General features: G+C 42.6%; 1 protein-coding gene across 6 annotated transcripts; it reads right to left on the reverse strand.

Annotated features, from left to right (window-relative positions):
* Window positions 1-9: 9 nt before the first annotated feature.
* Window positions 10-22,847, reverse strand: srfb (serum response factor b). Of its 6 annotated transcripts, none has more exons than XM_083922907.1 (8): window positions 21,982-22,847; window positions 16,916-17,182; window positions 6,800-7,040; window positions 4,290-4,451; window positions 3,877-3,987; window positions 3,363-3,560; window positions 3,149-3,225; window positions 10-2,081 (listed from the first exon to the last, which is right to left on the reverse strand). In XM_083922907.1, exons 1-8 carry the CDS (start codon window positions 22,636-22,638, stop codon window positions 1,986-1,988), a joined length of 1,809 nt encoding a protein of 602 aa, XP_083779033.1. In that variant the 5' UTR covers window positions 22,639-22,847; the 3' UTR covers window positions 10-1,985. The 6 variants fall into 6 exon arrangements, with proteins under 6 accessions (XP_083779033.1, XP_083779037.1, XP_083779036.1 ...); XM_083922911.1 differs by having other exon boundaries at window positions 3,124-3,225; XM_083922909.1 differs by having other exon boundaries at window positions 12-2,081; window positions 4,290-4,454; window positions 16,949-17,182.
* Between the last annotated feature and the right edge of the window lie 313 nt (window positions 22,848-23,160).

Below are 23,160 nucleotides of genomic sequence, written 5' to 3' on the forward strand. Positions count from 1 at the left end.
GTTTTTATTACAAAATGTCTGTACAACAAAACAAAATACACACAATAACCGTTTCTCTTAATGACAAGGTGATAACCCCAAATTCTCAATCCCCCTTTAAAACAATTCTCTTGAAAAACCACCATGTAACATGGGGAATTGCATGTATTTAATCTGTATATTTCCTGCACAAACAGCCCTGCAGGATGACATGACATCATGTACAGGAACAGACCACCGAACACTGAGCGTGAAAATGACCCCTCGTCAGCATCATGGGTACTCAGCCATCCAGCTAGTTCTGTAGAAATGAGTCAAAAATCTCTGGGCACCGCAGAGGATTGTATGAAAAGTCCAAACTTGTGTGAGGTGGTCTGGAAAGAAGTCAATCGTACATTTCCCTTGCCTAGCAGTGATTAAGAAATTAGCCATGAAAAAGAGGCACAATGGTGCAGAAAGAAGGCTCTCAGTCAGATAACTCATTCTTAATGGTTGCTGAGGTACATACTGAGTTTGCAGTCAGCTTGGGTCTTACAGTTCTTGTTAAAGGAGTATATTAACATTTTAAAGCACCTGAAGTCACTTTTCCCTAAATAAGAGATCCTTGTCTGTACAAAAATATCCACTCAAGTTATATTCCAACATTGAGACCGCACTGAATGACATTGAGTGCTTCCATACAAGGAAACAATAATGCTTTGATTGCAATACTGAAGTGGAATTGCCAAGTCTATACAGTGTCTTGTTAAACAAGAAATGTGTGTCCAATGCCCTGACTAAAGTCAGTAATCGCATCATAATTTTAAGTTCTGCAGTCAAGCGGAGGCAATGGATCGCTTTTTTAAAACAAAGTTCATGTTTTTATCTGTTTCATTATCCATAGAAGGATTCGATGATGTTAACTGTGTGTAACAGTTACATCTTTAAGGTGTCAGAATCATATTCATAGTTCTGTGTGAACACAGATGAAACTATAGATAGCATTATGTTAAAAGGTGAGCTAAATGACATTCCCATCAGATTGTCGTAGTTTTTCGGTTTCCACAGTAAGAAAGTGCCAGATCAGGGCTCCATTAGGAAACCTCACATGCAAAACTGATGTCATATTTAACGCTCATGGCATCAGCACTGAAACCTTCCCAATTAAAGTGAATATGAATATGTGAACAGTAAATCATAAATGTCTTATGTTTTACATGTTGTGACCCCACTACTTGATCCTGTTTGAGGGAACAGTCCGACAAATGTCACAATCAAAAACCTTTAGAAAAACATCCAGCGTTCTTTCTCCATCTTCTGGTGAAAACTCCCAACAGCATGACAGTATATGAACATATTAAATTAATTTACATATACATGTAAATAATTCGGTTTGTTGAAGTAAATCAGGATCATGTACTTACAAAACCACTACGTAAAAAACAACTACATGCCTTTGCACAAACTAAACCGGGCTAAAAATACATGTTATCAATTAAAAAAAACAACTATGTACATTTCCAAATCTCTCTCTTTTTTTAAGTCAATAAGCATCTCCCTGCCCATTTACAAACCCCCGATATGTGCGCGCGCGCAGACGCCCACGCTTGTGCACAAGTTGCTCACACTGGAACATTCAGACAAACAAATGTCTCTTTGGCTGGTGTGAAGCTGTGGCACCTTGCAGTGTGTGTACAAATAATTACACATTTTCAAAAAAAACACGCACACAAAAAAATAACACCATCTAACGTCATAGAAAATAGGTTCCGATGATGGATGTTGTGATATACTTCCTATGCATTTGCGAATATATATATATTTATATACCAAAACATACTGTATACTGGATAGGGGTCAGCCACACATATGCCCTTGATTGTGTGTGTGTGTGTGTGTGTGTGTATATATGTACTTTAAATCACATTCAGAAGTGTAATGTGAAACTCTGTAGGAAGGCATCAATAAATAGAGATGTATGTAAGTCTGTCTGTCCATATGCCGTGTTAAACAGCTCCAGCTGTCTGTCAGTCACTCTTTGAGTTCTGTGATGTGTCCAAGTTGACCACCTGGAGTTCTGTCAGGTTACTGCTGCTGCCGCTCGACTGCTGGCCAATCACCATCTGGAACGCAAATCAGCTACGTCAGGAGAAAGTAGAGGACGGCCAATCACGCCATCACATCACATCAAACAACACCCAGCGCAGATGGGAATCCTGCTACACTACATGCTGTTTATCATAAATTTGTGTAATGATGTCATTTTCTGTAATCGTTTAAGTTGCATATTCTGCTCATTTTCAGGTTCACACTTACTGTATATTTTAGGTTTCTACTAGTACATGTTTACATGCTTTAATATTCATTTTCTCATTCTGTCTGTCTGAAACGCTCAGTTTTAGCACCTGTCTCCTCAAGTCCCCCAGGTCTAACGCATCTGCGCTCTCTGCATCCCCATTGCAGTCGGGGAATGAGTGTAACAACACTGTAGTGGAACTTTCTACCTACTGTGTATATACAGTATAGTATAGTTGTGACACCATAACTGTACAGAAGTCGTCATTTAAAGACACAGCTTCTGAATACGGGCTTTCTCTGTGGATTGAGCGGTTTGATACCTCACTGGAATTATAAAGCATCTCAGCCTGCTTTATAATCAAATAAGAGATAGAAATCTCATTTTTTTCCAATATGGGATCTTCAAGTTATTTACTCTATGAAATCATTTTCTGTAGAGTACAATTTAGTGTGTGTGTGTGTGTGTGTATGTGTGTATATATATATATATATGTATATATATGATTTTTACACAATAGTACACCAAATATAATCTGAGATTCTATAGGATTTGTCCATAAAATACCTATATATTTTAAACTAATTCACAGAAATGAATTCACCACATTTTTCGACTGGACTTTATAAAGTTAAATAAAAAGCATTAACATTTTGATTTCCATGCACTGCTACAGTGGTGCTTTGTTAAGTCTATTGCGTGTGTGTTTTGCTGCAAATCAGATAATACAAGCTGCCAGCTCATCATTGCATTCATACAAAAGAGGCAACAGGTAAAAACCCTGTGGCCGTTGTCTGCCAGTGCTCTGTTAGGATGCATTAGTGCGATCACGTGGCATGCTGGTTGCATAGGGAATATGAAAGTTTCACTTGTAAAATGCAGATCTTGCCGTACTGGGTGTAGCTGCACCGCTGAGACGGGGATCTGCACCGTTCCTGGAGGTGCTGTGAGGAACACCTGAGGGATACCACCTTGGGGAGGAAAAAAAACAACAACCTTGTTTTGCCTTGGTAAACTCTCACATTATGTTATGCAAATTACAAGTGAATCCACTTGGTAAACAGTGTATGTTCAGTCTATGTTCAGTCTGAGTTTCTCAGTGTCTCACCTGAGTCTTGGCCCTGTGTGTGGGACACCTGCATGGCCGAGGTGCCCTGGGAGAAGGCGTTGAGCACAGCCAGCCCCCCGTCAGCCAGCGTCGGCGTGGAGGTGTACATCACCGTGTGCGGGCTGGGGTACATCATGTGACCCGCAACAGACGTTGGCAGTGAGGAGGTGACGATGGTTGCTGGGAGACTCACCGTTGCTGGAAAGCGATCGGGAGAGGAAGGGAGGGGGAGAAAGCAAATGTCACACTAAGGGCAAGAGGTGTGTACCCCTGTTGGCCAGCAGATGGCACTGAATATCTATCTAAATTCAACTGCTAACGCATACTAATGCAGTGTGTTGTGGCACAATAATAAATAATAATAAAGTGCAACACATGACATTTTCTGGAAACCACTTTCCACCATCTGGAGCAGCAATATGCATTGTTTTAGAGCTGGCTCACCAAGAAAGCCTACACATTCTTATCCAGTAAGGATAAGAGAGTCTTTCTTCAGAGAGGGGATTTGACCTACCGGTGGAGTTTGTGGAGGTGTGGCAGATGTCGAGGCTGCTGTCACTGTTGGAGGTGGACTGGGTGTTGTGGTGTACCTGGATAGCCTGGAGCTGCTGGGAAACTCCCGCTCCTGGGGATAGACACAGAGGCCATACAACCACTACAGTAAGTCACCAACGTCCTACACAGGGAACAGCGGTAGTTGCAATAGGACTGCAGCAGTGGAGCTGGCATATGCTAGCACTGGCATTAGAAGCATTTGCTGTACTATTAGCTGAGGTAGAAGAAGTTGTCGCATTCAAGTGGCATTAGTCATAGCAAAAGAGGTAGCGTTAGCAGTTGTAGCAGCAGCAGTTGTAGCAGCAGCAGCAGCTTTATGATGATGGTAATATGATTAGTATAAGCAGGCACAGTCGTGGCAGAGCAGGTCACCTGTGAGGGAGACAGCAGCAGGGAAGCGGAAGACAGCCTGCTGTCCCTGCTGTGGCTGCGGGGCAGCAGCCAGGGCCTGACCATGCTGCCCCTGCAGGGCCAGGGAGTGCTGCTGCAGCTGGCTCAGAGGAATGGTGGGGGTGCCGGGGGGGAGAGGAGTGCCTGCTGGAGGGGCACACACACACATAGAGGGGGATCAGACTAAATGCAAAAGGATAGCTTGAAAAATTGTAAATAGCTTAATTGTACAGGTGTACCCCTGTTCAGCTGGAGATGCAAGGCTCAAAAAACATATTTTTTACATTGACTAAAACTTATTCAAACGTTTTAAAGGTCCCATATAGTAAAACTTTTTTTTTTACAATATGGGACATATGGAACATTTTTTTCTGTTATACAGCAGGTTAAGATGCTATATAAATACTGTGAAAGTATCAAAATGCTTAATCCACAGAGAAATGCACACAGCTGTATTCAGAAACTGTGTCTTTAAAGGAGCAGTCAGGACTTCTGTACTGTTGTGATGTCACAACTATACTTTACATTTATAGTGTAGTGTAGTAAGTTGTTGCTACATTCATTCCCCGGCTGCAATGATAGCGCCTAGACGCACAGATGCAAAAGACCCAGAAACACTGACCAATCAGAGCAGATTAGGCTTTTTCAGAGGGGGTTTTAAGAGAGAGGAGCTGAAGCGGAGCGTTTCAGAGGGTGAATACAGGAATATTCAGACAGACAGTAGGAGAAAAAGAATGTGTTTTTGAACATAAAGCATGTAGACATGTTCTAGTAGAAACTGAAAATGAGCAATATGGGACCTTTAATATTATTTATCCCTCTAGCTAGATTATTGGGTAGATAACATGGGGGTCCCACTTGTAAAAATATTGCTCCATAGCACTAGCAGTGGTCAAAAACTCACATACACACAGGGTACCTTTAAGTTGGTGTTACATTGAACATAACATAAATTAGAGTTGGGTGCCTTACAAACAGTCTGTGAAAATAATGCAAATGTACAAAAAATACAGTTTCAATGCATAAATGACTGCCAATGTATGTATTAAGTGGTGATTAAGTTGTTGGCTCATTTCAAATGTTTCATGACTCTGGAGGTACACCCTCACATTTGGTCACATGCTCCATAAACAGTTGCTGCAGCAGGGTGGGCAGGCCCTTTCAAGCTGTCAACCGAGGAGGTTTCAGTGTGGGAGGGTGTGTTGTTCCACCTGGCACTGCTGCTATGTGCCAGACAGGTGGTGAAGAGGAGAGAGGGGGAGAGAGACAGAGAGGGAGGGAGAGCGATAGAGAGGGCGGACAAAGAGGGTGAGAGAGAAGGTTGTGGAAGTAGGAGAAAGATGTAGAAAGAAAAGAGGGTAAAAAAGGACAGAGGCACAGTCTGGCCGTCCTTCAGCTGTCAGTCAAAATAACATACAAGGCCCATTAGTGGGCATCATGTGTCTTTCCGTTCAGCTGTCAAGCAACACACTGCAACAACTAGTTAGTGAGATTACTGCGAAAATACAACACTGACGAGCACTGGAGCTGATCACAGTTGCAACACAGACTCTTGGCATCACGTTAACAACAACAACAACAAAGTACACTGTAGAAAATATTGCACCAGTGAGCATTAGGGTGTCAACCATCCTTTGGACAGTCCAAATAAATGTTCCAGAGCATCGAGCTTCTTATACAGATGACATAATATCTGATTAAATTATTGTTAAAGTCAAATATTCTACTAATATTGTCTTTCAGAGAACCGTTACCTCTTGGCATCCCCACGCCCCGTTATTTCCCAGCACATCGACCATGAAAGGGAAGTGTGATAAATAATTACTGGGGAAAGACAATTTATAAACTCTTTAGGGATCCCCAAATCAGAGACTGTTGCCTCAAAGTCCTCATTGACTTGGTTCAGTGGGTCCCTTGTGTTTCAGAGTGTGCCTGTGAAGTCTCCCTTAATGAAGGGGTCACGTCTAGTTCAGGACCGCTCCGTCACGAAGCTCCAGATACACAAAGTGCGGCTCAATTATAATTTCAGCACAAGCCACCGATCCTTCATTGAATATTCATGACTAATTATAGGCAGTGTTCGTCATCCCTCATTGCCAGGCCCATTGTGTCCCTCTCACCTAATTATTCCTGTCCCCAAGTGACAATCAAAGGCAAGGCCAGTTGCCAGTAGACGTGGCTTTCCTGGATACTGAGGGCTTTGTAAAACCTGAGGCCTCTGAGTGTTCACGACTGGCTATGAAGGGCTGTCGTGAGATGTCAACAGCTCGAAGAGAGAGATGCACGTCCAACTCGAGAGTGCTGAGATCACGGCACGGTGCCATTCAAATTCTAATCAGCTTATAAGCTAGACAACACAGTGACATTAACAAAACATGATTTGAATCAAAAGGATGAGGTTAAGATACATTTTAAAAAGAAAAGAATTAAAAATTGTAACAGAGCGTTGAATGTTGAGGTAATGACACCCCATGTTTTGCTCTTCTACATACCAGGCATGAAAGTGAAGCCACCGGGCAGCTGCATGACCCCACCCGATGCGCCGGCGGTCTTGAGGACGGTACCGTTGGCGCTGATGTTGCTGCCGGCCGAGACGGGCGCCAGGTAGTTGGTGATGGGAAATGAAGGTCCGCTGCTCACCTGCATGGTGGTAGAGGTGGTAGGTACTGTGCACTGGGCGCTGCTTGTACTGCCTGGTAGGCTGGCTACCGTGAACGTCGGCTTCAGAGTATCCTGTGGGAGAAAGCAAACGCTGATGAGAATAAATCATCAATAATATTGTCTTCTGTCAAGGAAGAAGACTAAGTTGAGGTGGTTAGTATTGTACTTCCAGTAACTTAACTCTCAAGAAATATTTTTCTACAATGGTTGATTTTTTTTATCCCTATGAGTCAAGCTCCAAAAACACTGGCTCCTACAATTCCCATATGGGAATTCACATCCACATCGACGATGTCTGTTAAAAATCTGAAGGCTCAAGCCAAGTGCAAGTCGACCCTGATGACATCAGCCGTTGCAAGTGTTTCAAACTGATGCAGTGGTACGTGCTCCGAGCGAGCGGGTCAACATTGCAAATTAAAACCCAGACAGGTCCTGAATCACCTTTAAGGGGTTTATTTTGCAATAATGACCTTCTCTTTGCCTTTTCCTGCTTATTACATGGAAATAATTGGACACAAATGATTAAAAAATGATTGTATTGATTTAAAAATGTGGACTACAGTCACAAACAGACTATTGTTTATAGCAGCATTCTGCTATTCAAAAACAGACTGCAGAATGCCGTAATTGACCAATCACAAATGAGTATTCAACAAAGCCGTGTGATAATCGGCTGTAGCCATCCATCCCAGTGACTGTGAAAGCAACATCAGAAGAGTTTCACAGGAGAACACCTAAAACAACAAAATTAATGGGGCTTTTCCTCTTTAAGCAGGGGGAGGACTGAATGTTTTCAGGGATCAATGGATGGTTGACATAAACCAGATTAGGTTTTAATAGACAAATGGCAAATATCATAAACAAGGTAGAGAAACAGGCCGGGGCCCCTCTAATTGCATCCATATGTAAAAAAGGATGCAGTACAGGGAGCGTTTCTCAAATGCAACTTTTTGTTCTTTTCAGACAGAATGGAGTTGCTTAAAGTTGGAGTTGTCAACACTGAATGTAGGAATTTCAGTGTGGGATGGTGACTCAGTACTAACTGGGATGGATATCAAATCCTATTGAAAATGCTTCTCCATAATACATAATGCCCAAGAGCACCTGAATACTCACAGAATCATCTACACCTGCTTATCTTATTAAAGAGTTACAAAAATGTAATTTCTGCGCGCATTATCTTGATGAGTTACTAATTGGCCATTAACACTATTCTGTAAAATGTGTAGAAATCAGGCACATGACATGCTCACATAAACTCAAGATCAATGGAGGTGAGACGTAGCATCAGCATACGCTGAAGTGAACAGAGCAGGATGTGTTGGTGAGTGGGCTGCATGATAAGAGTAGGGTAGGCGTTAGGCTGGGACTATGAAGCACATGTAAACCCACCATGCCTGTTTTTACGTGCTCATACAAACTCTTTATCACTTGATAGTAATGATCTTTAATAGCAGAAGGGGAACAAGCCCACACATTAGAAGGCATCTAAGAGTTTGCATGTTTCTGTGGGTTCAACTGTTGATTTAAAGGTTCAGAATTGTATTTTGGGTTTCTACTAAAACGTGTTTACATGCTTTAATCAATAAAAACAGATTATTTTTCTCCTACCGACTGTGTGAATATACCTGTATTCACTCTGTCTGAAACGCTCCGTTTTAGCGCCTGTCTCTTTAAGCCCCCCTCCCATATCTCACTTTTTACAATATAGGACCTTTAAAACCCTCACAGAGACGTTGCTAAGGCACATTAATAGAGGCAGAATATTACCTACAGCTTTCGGGTTCTGGTTTCAAGATACATAGAGTACAGAGGTCATCATGACACTGTCTAATTTCAAAAGGCTCCTCCACATGTGGCAAAAAAAAAAAATGCAGCTTTCATTTGCCTGAATTTGGAGGTCACAACCGGTATCCTTCGCAGTCTTCAGTATCCCAAAATGCATTGTGAACTCTTCAATCCCAGACTTGAGTCCAGCCAGATACCTTTGTTGTACGTCATTTCTTTCCTGTTTAGCTGGTAACTGTGATGATTTAAATCAGGGTCACCTGGGCTTGAGTTTTGAGACTTGCACTATCAACCCCTGTATTTAGGAAACCAGTTTCTCAGTGGTATTAACACTTGAACTTCCTGTTGAAAGACTTGTTGAAAACCACTCGTTTTTGACCTTGAGGTTAGACCATATTATTTGTGGAGAACATGCAGGCTCAGTCTAGACCTCAGGTCCTTTAGAAGGTCCAGTCTCAGAGTTTGGACAGAGCTATTGTTTCATAGATGCAATGTACTGGACACAGTGCAGCCATACAACATGAGGTAAGTAAAAACCCTTGTTTGACCCTTCTCAAGCATGTGAATGACGTGTGCTACATCCTATTAGCTTAACATTCTAGAAAGGCACATTTCATTATCAATAACAGTGCAGAAGCAGGCCAGGCCAACCTCTCTAAGCAAAGCACTATTGGTTTTTATATGTGACTGATTACATGGGTGAGAGGTGGATGATGCAGCACTGACTCCACTGATAAGACACACATATTACCATGCAACCATGCCAGTGGAGCTAGTGCAAGGACTGGCTCACAGTCTTCAGCTACATCCAAGTCTGTTCAGATGTTATTATGAAAAAACAGTCTGTTAGTACGGCTCATTGCAGTGACTAAAAAAGTTTTTTTTTAATTTGATGAGGTAAAAAAATAAAAGAAATTTAGAAATGATCAAGGATGTCAGTTAACTCAAGAGGTTTCTGGCTCACATGAAGTACAGATGGCTAAGCAGGTGTTTTCCTATACAAGCAGCTCTGAATCAACAAGAGTATACAAAACTAAAACTACAGTGCTAAGCAGTTAGTTTTCTCGTCCGCAGCTCCAGGCCCTGCTGAGGGGCTGCGACAGTCCAAGGTCCTTTACCTCTTTAGTTAAACAGCAGCTGGAAAGTCAAAGGGGGAGGGCCACACAGAGGACTCACAGTTCTTCTACCCTTTTAACTAAGAAGGAAAACTCACTCACAAACTAAATTCACCCAACGACGCCATGTCATTCATCACAGAGTGATTGCTGACAGTCAGACCGGGACACACTTGTCAACATATCTTCATTCTCCCAGGAGACTTTCCCATTTTGGTTGTAGTAATAGTTGTTTCATTAATGTTCACCAAAACTCAACAAGACAAATGAGAGTTAGTCACTCTATATCAGTGTAGGGGTTATAGATTAACTGTACGCCATGACCAGAGCTGGTTACCAAACTTCCAATACTTTTAGGCTTCGACCGAACTGCCTCCATAGTATCAAGTATCGAAAAATGCATTGTCATTTAATACCAAATTTAAATACTTAAGAAGTAAATCTCATTGTTGTCAGGGAGCCAATATAACACAGCATGCTTGTACCAAGATTTAATAATGCTGCTGATTGGCTGTCTAACATTACACTTCGTAGCAGCATGTAGGAAAAACAGTACTTAACGTGTGTGTGTGTGTGTGCTTGTTGTATTTTGAGAGGCTTGACTACAGTGTGCATCATTGGTGTAACTGTAAAGGAACAAAAAAATGGATTTATTAAATTGCTATCAAAACAAGTGAACTGCTAACAAAGTCAAGGTACTTGTACTGTAAATGTTTATTAACAATATCCAGCCCTAGTCATGATAATAGGTCAAAAAATCTTTAAGATGGTAACAGAAAAAAGAGACAAAAATCAAGCCAACAGTTAGAGACTGTGTGTGTGTGTGTGTGTGTGTGTGTGTGTGTGTGTGTGTGTGTGTGTGTGTGTGTGTGTGTGTGTGTGTGTGTGTGTGTGTGTGTGTGTGTGTGTCAGGCGAAGCATAGTCAGACCTGTATGAGGTTTGGGGACAGGGGAAAAGGGAGAGGATAGGGGCACGAGTACAAACAGCTGAGGGCACAGACAGCTGGCAGTAAACCCGAGCACCTCTGAGGGGGAATTAACCCTTTCCGGGCGAGCGAAGGCGGCAGGAGGCCACGTGAAAAACAGCTGCCATCTGACTCTTATCGGTTCTCACCGTTGAAGTCGTACAAAAATGACTGAATTTCTGTAACAGACAGATGTTTTACCATGTACTATCATTTAAAAAAAACAAAAAATACAACATGGCTCACTAAAGAGACAATTGTTCGATGGAAAAAGCAATGGCTGCTCTTTCTTTTCCGTCATGTGTCGACTCTGATCACACAGGGACTGAGAGTTTGGCTTCAAAAGGTGTAAACAAATTGATCGTCTAGGTTTGAACCTATGTCGTTATCTACAGGTTTCTACAAACTTCTATCTCTGTGCATACATAGCGAGCTTCCACTGACCTACTGCTTTGTTCGACCATCTCCACGTGTCTCGCGTTCATCTGGTCCGTCTATAAACAGCGCTGGCTTTTAGTTCAGAGTCAAGGCAGTGCATAGTAAACATAGGCCACAGTGGTGGAGTGCATTCCTTCAGAGAAGAAGTGCAGCCAAAGTCTGAGCACTGTTAATTCCTCCTTAAGTCCATCTCCTGCTCCTTTTAATACAAACTTAGACACTGATAAGTCAAATCCTCTCCATTACTATAAATGATCCCCTTCACTGTGATGTTTCAATAGTCTAAATAGTAGATTAACATTAGAGCTTAAACAAGATGTCAATCAGTTGTTCTTCATTTTCAGCTACGTTGGTCATGAAAGTCATTTTTAAAGCAAAAGTGCCAGACTTCACCTTCATAAGAGTGATGATTTGCTGCTTTTCTTTATTTCCTGTTATATGAAAGTATAAAGATACTGTTTATTTTGGGGTTTGAGATTTTTGGAGCAATATGAAGAAGCGCATTGGGTTCTTGTAAGTTGTAATGGGTATTTATTACTTTTTATCCAAACAATTAACCTTTTCATTGAGAAAATAAGCAAACAAATTGATGATGAATATAATCTTTAGATGCAGTCCTACAATATATAATAATAACTTTATTACATGGCTTTGTTGAACGCGCCATTCTGATGGTCAATTAAGATTCTACAGATTTCTGAATAGCAGACCGATGCTGTGTATAATAGACGGTTGCTATGGACGTAGTTGTGGTCTGGAGGACCATGTCCATCAATCCACAGGAAAAAAAAGTCTGGAAATTTAAAATGGCACCCAATAAATACATTTATTGTGCCAATAATGGTGAGCTTTCTGTAGAAATCAGTATTTGGTTTCAAATGATTGATTTCTTTAGTAAGTAGCCATGTTATAAGCAGGATCATGTATGAGCATCTGCAATAATGACAGCTCACTCTACAGAAGTTGTTTACATTTTTAATCACAGAAACCCATCCTACCACTTGTTTTCAGATTCATCTCACTACTACTGCTCTTCTCAATGTAGAAAAAATCTAACCAGGGCCTGACCTGAGGAAACAGGCCACTTTGTATAATGAGGTACCAGAACCTAACAAATTAAGTCACAATTTATAGCTGTGCGAATGGAGGGCTGAGTCGTCTGGAATAAGCAATGAATTCTCAGACTGCATAGCCAGTGAGTGAACTCTCCCCGACATGCTAAGCAATCCATTTGACGAGAGGGACATTATTTTACATCAGCAACAGAGAGCTTTCAAATAATGTACATCCTGCCCTCCCTATGAACATATGAGAAATCCTAATATAAAAAGAATCAGAAGCTATAATTCAAGAAACACATATCATTAGAGACCAAGCTTATTTACACACTCAAGAAGTCTAGCGTTCAAAAACACAAAAGTGATGAAACTCTTGTCTTTTAGAGTACTTTCAATATGCTGGTTTCCAAATGTTGGCCGCTGTTACGGGTTCTATATATGGTAAAAGTCCTGCTCACATTCACAGACGTCATACGAAAGACCCCGTTTTAAGGTAACAGGAAATAGAAGAGTAATTAAAAAAGAGTAGGACTCGAGGATTCCCTATTCATGAGGGATTAATCATTCCAAATTGAAGGTGACAACTGGCAGGCTCGCTCCAGTGTTGGTTGGAGAGCCCAATTTGCAGTTTACTGGTGGCTGGCCCTCCGTCTAATCTCCCATTTGCTGGCTCCCATCTCCACGTCTGTCAGCCTGCCAGCAACATGGAATTTGCAGCTCCATTTGGGACTGCTAAAAAAGGCAAGGCAGCCCAAGTGGAGGAGGTGCAGCCAATGGTGGCTGACCTGTCCAGTTGCTTGCTGTAAAATAAGGGGTCGGAAGGGAGGGGGTGAAATAACGTTGCTTTCCTCCCCTCTAGAACACGGCCAACATGCTGCTCTCCCTGCCGACACCACCACCACCTCTCTCTACATACAGTCTGTTTAGGAGCTTCCTTGTGATAAGAGCACATATCTGAGTAAATTAACATTCTATTATCTCAGTGATTCTCTCTCGTCGCCTAGTTCAAGCCACTGCTCTGCCCTTAAAACAGCAGCTAGACAGGACGACAGTACAGTTCTCCATTCAAGACTGTGGATTTAATTATGAAAACACTTTAATTTCTCTAGGGAGACCAACTGAATTTCATACACATTTCTTTGCATGCAATATGTTGAATAAAGAGGCTGTTGGATTTGTCCCCACAATGCAGGGAAGACACGTCAGCTGTTGGTTCGGACAGTGGCCTCAGTCTGGATGTTTTGCTAGCAACGAAACAACGTGATCTGTGCTAATGAGCAGAGCAACAAATAGACTTCACCAGGATTACAACAGCAATTGCACTGACAGCCAAAGCAGCAGCGAATAGAGAGAGAGGGAGAGAGGGGCAGAGAGAGAGAGAGAGAGAGAGAGAGAGAGAGAGAGAAAGTGACGGAGGGGAAAACCAAAGGAGACTGTGATACTGAGAACCCTGTCCTAAGCTGGATCCAAACATGAGTTGTGGGATTTGCCATCCCCTTCCAAAAATAACCCAAAAAGCATAAAAAATCGGTACTGTAGGCACGTCTGATATCATACAGAAGCCCTAACAACCCAAAGATCTACTGGGGATGCCACAATAATTACAAATGTACCCTCTCTGTGAAGTATTCCTCTCTGGTGTAACCACTTTTCCCTCGACCTACCTCATTTCACCTCTACATCACACATTACATTTCCCAGAATGCCTTACCTACAGCCCTTCGAGAACAGACTTGAGCTTGTTGCCTTCAGCTGTTGGTTTTATGTACTTAACGTGCGCTGCGAGAGCAATAACAATAAAAAAGCCAGGCTTTTCCAGTCACACACCTCAAACTTAATGTCTTATTATCTTAACACTGCAATCTGCTCAACTAAAGACGCTGTCAACTGAAGGATACACAGATTCTTCTCTGTGCAACTGATGAAAGGAGATACCAAATGATGCTTCCAGAAAAGATGCCTGTGCTGTTCATTTAGACATCTCTTACTGATAGATGACATCTTGCAAGCTCAGTTTTCAGTACCACATTTAGGTCTGGTGACACAGACCCAAGAATCAATTCACCCCAGCTAGACATGCATCAGACTAATCAGCAGATGATAATAATGTGACTCAGCTTTTTCAAAGTCTCAGACTTCAACATACAAATACACAAAACTATCAACTAGGGCAGGGCGATAGAAAATGTTGATGGTATATATTGATTCTATCGCTATGTTGTGATAGCCTCTTTATTGGACAGCCTGTGTAAATACACTCTGTCTTGTGTTAATTCATCCATGATGATACATGTTGAGCATTGTGGGATGGCTTTGTTGGGCTTTTATTTTGGTGGACTAGCACTAAAAGCACAAGCCCTTTGCAGAAGTCACAGTGGGCTGCTGACTCAATTTTCAGCCACAGTAATTCCTGGAACAAAGTATTGCATTATTAATCACTATTAGGTATAGCATCGTACTCTGTATTGGCAGATACTCTGGGTAGCACAATAACAGGAGAGAAAGTCTTGGATCAGTGGATCTCTAACATTAACTTTTTAAACCACTGAAAAAACACAGATCAAACTCCATTACACCAGTGCTTGGGCCCATTATCCATGATAATAAAAAACTTACACAACTGAATTACTAATTGGATGCAGAGTTAAATCATCAATTGCTGTTTCTTTTCTCAGGAGTTTTCTTTTAATCCAGCAAGAGTAACACAGAAACAAACTTTCAGCACCAGAATTTCTATTGAAGTGTGATTTTATGAGCCATGTTTATAGCACTTGATCATGAAGTTATCTTCTAGGCCTCTTTCTTTTGCTTCTCCAAAATGTCCTCTACTTCTCCCTCCAGCCGTTGCAAACTGGGAACTGTTTAGACTAGCTCGGACTGTATGTATGACATACCGCTCTCTTGATGAATAGTGTCCAGGCGCTGCAGAGGTGCACGCTTCAGACCTACTGCACAGAAATGATCCCTCGAAATCAAGGTCTCCGCATCTACCTGCCGTGTCCTAAATATAAGGACGCTGATCCTCACATGGATCACATAATGACAGTTTCTAGTGTGTCCCTCTGTGAGGCCAGGGTCCATGCTGGTCTCCCACACTCCAAACTGCAGCACTGTCACGTCACTGTCAGCCATTTAAATGAGCGTCAAACTGGAAGTAAAATATGACTCAAATGTTTCCATTCCACTCGCTCATATCTACATCCTTACCTCCCCTCCATATCACTAAATGAGTGGGGGGTGGTGGGGGATCATAGGACTCCAAAGACAGCTGCAGCTTATAAGGAATGTGAGGGGCCTCAGCCAAGAGAGCAGGCAGGGAAACCATACCATATATGGCAACAGAGGCAGAATCAAATTTTTATCAATGAGCAGAGCGGGCATGAGAGTGGCTTAACATGCAAAGGTTGATCTCCCATCCTTGACAGTGTATGGTACGTGTTAGTTAGTGCCTTGTAAAAACAGCACACGGCCAAACAGGCCTGAAAGTGTCCGTCTTCAAAGGGGCGTAGTTAAGCCGTTTAAACAGTGGAGGGAATCTCAGCTTCCAGCACGTGAGCTCACGGAGGTGTGTGGACAGTAAAGTGTGGTGATGGAGCTGATGGATTTCTCGCTTGGCTTCAATATCTCAAAGGCTTAAGAACCCATGCAGTAACGAAGCGGGAAATACGGTCAGGGACGCAAACTGCAGAAGAGGTCACACAGCCCACTAATATGATCATGAGGATTTCAAAGTAGTACTTCCAGATCTTTAGAAATAAAATACAAAAATACCATCTTACTTAATTCCATCATAATTTTTTTTACAATGTTAAGTTTAGAAACTGCACAAAATGTTTGATGTTCCAGAAATGTAAATTCTGTTGGACAATTTCAGTGTTTCGTCCATGAAAACGGGATAGCTCCATCACAAAATCAAAGATAAACACCCAGGTCCTCCATGTAGCAGGCTGCGTGTTTCTCCTCCTAACACAACCCAGACCTGCTGTGATTTATCTTCCTGGATGAGAGGTCAGAAAGGTAAAGTGTAGATAGCTCCCTTTAGTAAGTGGCATAATGCTCCACATCTTATCGGGCGCTCCCTTCACTTTAGAGCCCTTTGAAGGGACTACTGAGACTTTTTGCTTTAATTAAAAAAATGACTTGGTGCTCAGAACCAAACCACAAGCCCAAAACAAAGGCCCTCACACAAAACAGGCAAAAGTTCAAAACTGTGTTTACAATAGGACAAAGATTATTTTCCACAGCTGCTAGTGGGTTTGATTTATTTCTCGTGTGCTTGTCTAGCCTTTTCTGGAGAGATTTCCCAAGATATCCATTAGTGACCGTCTTTGGTGCTTTATCAGTTGTTTTTTTATTATTTGTACTGCAATTCATGTCTCTATTGGAAATCAGACAGTGAGCCACAAAGACTAACTCGAGTACTATTGTTGCGGACAGGTATAGAAATGGCTGCATTTATTTTTTACGGATTCACAGCTGCAGCCTCACTGCGATCGCCCCCCCAAAAATTGGGTGTGTTCTTATTTTTTTGTCCTGACCGCCTGGAGGATCGGTCTACAACCTTTCCACTTTTTGATTCTAACCTTTGTGTCGCCCATGCTCTCCGACTCAGACACCTGATAGGTGAGGTCTGTCTCCTCAAAGCCCGTGGCACTCATGCGCTGGTCCGTTGACGGGTCAGAGCGTGGTGGCGAGTCCGGCGAGTTGAGGCATGTTTGGATCAGAGCTTTGCCTGTTTCACTCGTGATCATGGGTTGGAGTTTGCGGGTGGCAAAAGTGTAGACATGGCCCGTTTCACTGGCCACAAGCAGCAGAACCTGCGTTCCCGTCAGGGTGGAGAGTTCATAGGCCTGGGAAAGAGAAAGAAGAAGATTCAAATACATGACAGAGGATAGGCCAAGGATTCAAACATCAGAAAAATGTGGTTCATCAAACTGGGGCTTAGATTAAACCTCATCTCATTGACAGAGTCATTTCTACTGGAAAGGAAACATTCAGGAAAAAAATAACCCAGCCAAGAAAACACTAGAATCTAAAAATACCCCTGTAGTGAACTGACTTATAGCACAAATGAAGCTAAAATAACATGAGATAAGGCTCCCAGAATAGAGAGTGTGATATAGCTGAAAGACTGATTGCGGCTGGGGACTGGCTTACACAGGCAGAGGGAGTTGAAGTATCCCAGTCTTGATGGAGGATCGCACTGTGCCGTAGTCCTCTGAATTATAATCGATTAACGAGGGGCATAGAGATTCCCAACCCTAGTACTGTTGGTGTTCTACTCTGCGTCCACTTACTACCTGGTTGAATCCAGACACTAAATGGGAATTACTTTTTCCACAGTGGTGTGACAAAAGGTGTACATACACGCCATATATTCAAATATATCCCAGTCATCCTGAAATCCAAATCATCAAATGATACATTATACATTTATTCACAGGTCTTATCTCACAACTCGAAGATTACAACAAATGGAGCTGAATCTATGTTGTGACTTTTGTCCAGACAATACCATCTGTACTTTTCTTCAGTGTCCGGAGGTTAATAGACTTCAATATTATATTAACCTAATATTATTGAGAGAGCCATCCCTCCTTCACAGTGGCTGCTTTTATTCAATGACACCTCCTCTTTGGAGCTAACTACTAATGATCGGCGCCTCTTGTTCACCCACAGCTGCTGAAAGAATGATAGCCTGACACTAGAAACCACCACATGCACTTTCGCTGAGGGAACGGTCCTTCTTACCGGGATATTGCACAGCTGGAGCTTTCTACAGCAAGATTAGATAATGACAAAACACAAAATATTATCTGCTGCTCAAAGCTACTGGAGAAAATAAGGGTTTATGTAGTATGGATTTGTAATCATCTGTCTTTTTCAGTTATGTTTTCATGTATTTTGTTTACTCATTCAGATTACTATATACACACTACACAGACATACACTATATGTACAGTATTTGTTTTATATAGAAAGAATGTACACATAATATACATGTATAGTATATGATGCAACTGTGGTATTACACTTTGTTACAATTGTGTTGCTCTTATACAAATAATAAATAAAAAGGCATTCTTAACACCAAGAGGTAGATGACTGTAAAAAATGGGGCCACCAACACAGTCCACAGCCTTGTCATTCATTACGCAGCGTGCGCACACATTTACACTCATACCCCCCAGTGTAAAGGAAAAAGTACAATGAGGTTCAACTCCATCCAACACACACAAGCAACCGTGCACCGACGCTGCACTCAGAGTGAACTCCTGAGAAAGCCTTTTTCTCCAAATGAGTCATAAGTTATGTGGAGGATGCTGTGAAGGCACAGTGCCATTATCCTCACCTTGGTGAGCACAGTACAGTCAGAGCTGGCTGATAGATGTGCCATTGTAAGCTGGAGCACGCGAGGAGGAGACAAATCGCATTCAAATTAAAGGATTTTATTGAGCTGTTATAAAACGCTTGTCTACTCTCTCATGCTCAAACACTGTTCATTATGGGCCCTATCAAACTAATCCTCTAGATGTGTGCACATGCTGGTTGTACAAGTGTCTTTTATGTGCAATAATATGATGACAGAGAACAGACAGGCTAATGAGGACTGGCTACTGCTATAGTGACTCAATGCTACGCCACTCTTGTTTCCCATGAGCATTTCAAACCTTAATTGTATAGAGGTTTTCAATGTTCATGTGTGTATATTGAAGAACAGTGTTAAAAGGGCTGTAGAATTCACCTCACTGCTTGCTAATCGCTTGCTAATGCAGCATTACAGAAGCAGGTAATAAACTACACCGCTACCACTGCCATTTCCCTTGATTAGCTGCTACAAAAGGGGTCTAACAGCAGAGCCTGATGATTGGCCAACATCCAAGGCAGAACAGGACTAATTTGTCACCTTAAATGTAGTAGATGGCAGCACAAACTAGACCCACACAATGAGTGTGTGAGTTAACTCTGGCTGTAATTGGTTCTTCTGTCACACAAAACTTCCTGGTCATATTTCAGATACACCACTAGTCCTAAAGGTAGCCTGAGTGGTCAGCGTGTCCCGGTCTTTGGCATCTCTGCACTGTCATTGCAGCCAAGGAATGACTGTAATGGCACTGTAGCCTCATGTTCTACCTATATATAGTATAGTTGTGACATCACAACAGTACAGAAGTCCTGTTTTAAGCATGGATGTATTATGAGAAATGAATACAGCGTTCAAGGCCACGTTCATTCCGATGAAAGTTGCTAAGTGGCGCATGAAGCCATAAAACGTCCATCCGGGTATTTTTAGACGTGGAAGTTGATCAGCACTGCTTACACGTTCTGTAGCCCATAGAGCAGGCGACTAGAGACTTCTGACTGTCAAGAAGACTACTTCCAATTAGCGCTCCTGCTAACTTGAATGGGGCCTTTATGATTTAATGGTGCGTCTCTAGACTTCCCAAATATTAACGGGCCGAATGGATCAAATTCTGATATTAACATTTCATAGAATTTCACGGGGGGTTGTGACACTCGAAAAAAAGGATCCACGGATTCACAGATTTCTCTTTCGTAAGTCAATGGGGAAATCACTTAACGGATCTGGTAGTTGAACTTTCACTGTTGGGCCACTATGTAAAATTGGCTTCAAAGACCAGCGCACTTCCTCTAGACTAGGTTCAAAGGCACCATGTCGGAATATGCTCGGTTTGCATTTCTGTGTGGATTGAGCATTTAGGTACTTTCACAGTTTTTCTTTAAAACAACAAGAGACATGAAACCCCACTTTGTACAATATGGACTGTTAAAACAATTGTCATTGAACATTTCTTGTGTCCAAAGTAGTAGACCAACTGTGCAAAACCCCAAAATACTAGATGTAAAATTATATAAAGAAGTAAAAAGCAACAAACGTTCACAGAAAAGACCATGGAGCCAGTGATATTTGACCAACAGTTCTACATCATTCATGCAATTAATCATTCGACTCGTTTCAGCACTAGACATCAGAAGCCCAGGTGTACATAATGCCATTAATAATGGCTGGCTGCATTATATCTAGGTTAACCAGTTTCAGAATACTGCTATTGTGCCCATTGGCTTGGTGTATTGAGGGGCCAAAATGGAATGGAGACAGAATTTATGTTATTAGTTTCATCTGTGCTTTGCCTGCTATGACAAGTCAAAGTGCCATGAAAACGGTGCATTGAGCACATAGTGACAAAAAGAGCAAACATGAAAACATGCCCTTTGCTGGTCAAATATTGACACCAATGAAAAAGGAACCACAAGGACTAATTGAGTAATGATGTGCCTCAAATTGAGGCAACAATTTGTGCAAGTATTTACATTCAAAAGAGAACAAACAACGCTCATCCTAGATACTAGTTTGAGACCAGTCTACTATGAATCTTCCCACTCCACCCACCTCTCATTTTTTTGATGGCTGACATAGTGTAGGCAACATTTCAAAAAAAAAAAAAAATAATTCTATCCACACAGTGTGTCAAATAGTGTTCATGTTGCCAAGAGCCTACATAAGGACACCTCAGTTTCCACGACAACAGTCGGGGATACATGAAAAACAGCGCTGTAAAGGCGCTTCAAAACAATGAAATGAAATGAAAACGCTACACTACAATAAAGCATTGTATTTATTTAAATGTCATAATGAAAAATGACCATGTCCACAGCAAAACTGCTCCAAATAATCAACGTTAGATGCCTTGGTGCCAAATGCCACACGCTTCATCATGGCACCAATCATGGGCTTGAGTTCCAAAGAAGTCCAGTGAAATACTGATTCTGCACTAAACTGTAAGCAATCAAGATTTCCATGGAACAAGCTCTGTCTGACTGTATACAGACAACTAACAAAACTGAAAACAAGACAAGTCATCCCTGGATGAGGCTGGACGCTTGTATCAAAATGTACCATAATGCATGCACAGACCGTGCCTTGCATCTCTCTTCTGTTCCAGTGCTCTTTGACTGTTCTCTGATCCTGTTTCCCTGGGGTTTAGTCAGCTGTTGGCACCTACAGGCCCGCTGCTGCTCACCCACCGCATGGCTGCAAGCAAAGCCCTGCTTCACACTGACAGAGGGAACAGACTGTGCACTGAGGGCTACTGATGGGAACAACTTCCAACAGTTCTGGGCCTGCCTGAGTGTCTGAATGTGTGTGCGTGTGCGTGTGAGTGAGTGTGTCCGTTTATCTGTAAATATGTGTGTGCGTGCCGGGCCATGTGTTTGCGTGTGTGTTAGTTGGGGTGGGTAACGGTCATAAATAGTGTCATTTGCTCAAGTCTATTTAAAGGCCTGTCATGAATGTTCTGACTCCCTCACATCCAGTGAGTCAGTTTGTGATTGTGACACAATTGTTTTTGTCTTTAATAAGATATAAATTGGTATTAGATTCCCTACAGGCCAGAAACCCACTGATATATTATAACTAAGGTGCAGTTCTTTCCCATTGGAGTTATGATTGTAGAGCTTATTACAGTGTAACCTCAACCTCATAACTGCATGAATGAATGAATGAATTCCCAGCACCATCTATTATAAGGCAGTATATCAAGCCCAACAAACACTGGAGTACCGTTCAAATCAAGTGTCAGGCTACTGTAGTTGCTGGATGTCATCCAAAGGCAATCAGCCGACTCACCTTTTTCATAATGCCAGTCTTCCTCTTGCTGAAAGTGGTGTAACGTCTCAACTTGTTGTCAATAAATTCCATCTTTATCTTTACGCGCCCACGTGTTTTCTTCCCCGGCTTTGCCCCTGCGACCCCTCCGGCCACCATGCCGTAACCTCCGGAAGGTATTCCCACCTCCTGTCCGGTCACCGCTGCTTCCATCTCCCCTCTCTCCCGCTTCACCCCTCTCCTGTTGTCCCCGAGTGAACCCACTGGGTCATCATCATCTCCGGAGTCCGAGTCATTATCCGAGCCGCTGCACAGAGGAGCGCTCTCTCTGTCCGGGTTGAACCTGGCTCCGTGAGGCAACACGACTCCCGCGTTTAACCCCACCATGTTGCCCTGGACGGCGCTCTGTAGAGGGGTCACCCCCGTCCCGTTCCCCGGTCTCGCACCTCTCGGACCCCCTGGACCATTATTAGCCCCCAGCATCCCGGCGGTGTCTCTTTCCCCCTGTCGCCCGGTAGCACCGGTGCTCTCGCTGACTCCCGGTAAAGCTTGCCCTGCTCTAACCAAAACGGGACGGATCCCGCTGCCGACAATCCCCGACCCGTGTCCTGTTGTGTTACCTCTGCCCGAAGCCGACCCGTTTCCAGATGGTGCCGATCCAACCCGGCTCGGTAACATTCTATTTACGGAACCGAGTCTCTAAACAACCAGCCCGGAGAGCTGGAGCGCGTTGTGTCGTAAATGGCTGTTAACACGCACACACGTCCGGACCACAAAATGTAAACAAACCAGACCCGTTGGTTGGTTTGCAGACTCCAGGAAATTACCGAGACAAACTTTCGAAAGTGATGCTGCCCCCAAGACCCTTCAACCCCGGCTCAGTTCGGTTCACCCTCCTCCTCTATTTCCAAAACTCGGAGCACTTTCTCAAAAAGGAAAACGCGGATAACGCCATCGATGTCGGTCCGCCGTGTCACGTAGTCCGCGTTGTGAACCGGAAATACCGCTTGCGTCGGCCTGTTAGCGCACAAATTCCCATTTTTGCTCCATCATTACCGCAATGTTGGTATATTCATGGTCCAGGAAAGCATAAAAAACATCTACATTTTGAACAGCGTTTACGACAGCGGAGTGATATCACAACCCAGGAACTACTTTCCTCCTTATAAAGAGATACAATGTTTCCTTATATGGTGCTGT

This window comes from Echiichthys vipera (assembly GCF_963691815.1).
Source record: "Echiichthys vipera genome assembly, chromosome: 11".
In the NCBI taxonomy this organism is placed as follows: Eukaryota; Metazoa; Chordata; class Actinopteri; order Perciformes; family Trachinidae; genus Echiichthys; species Echiichthys vipera.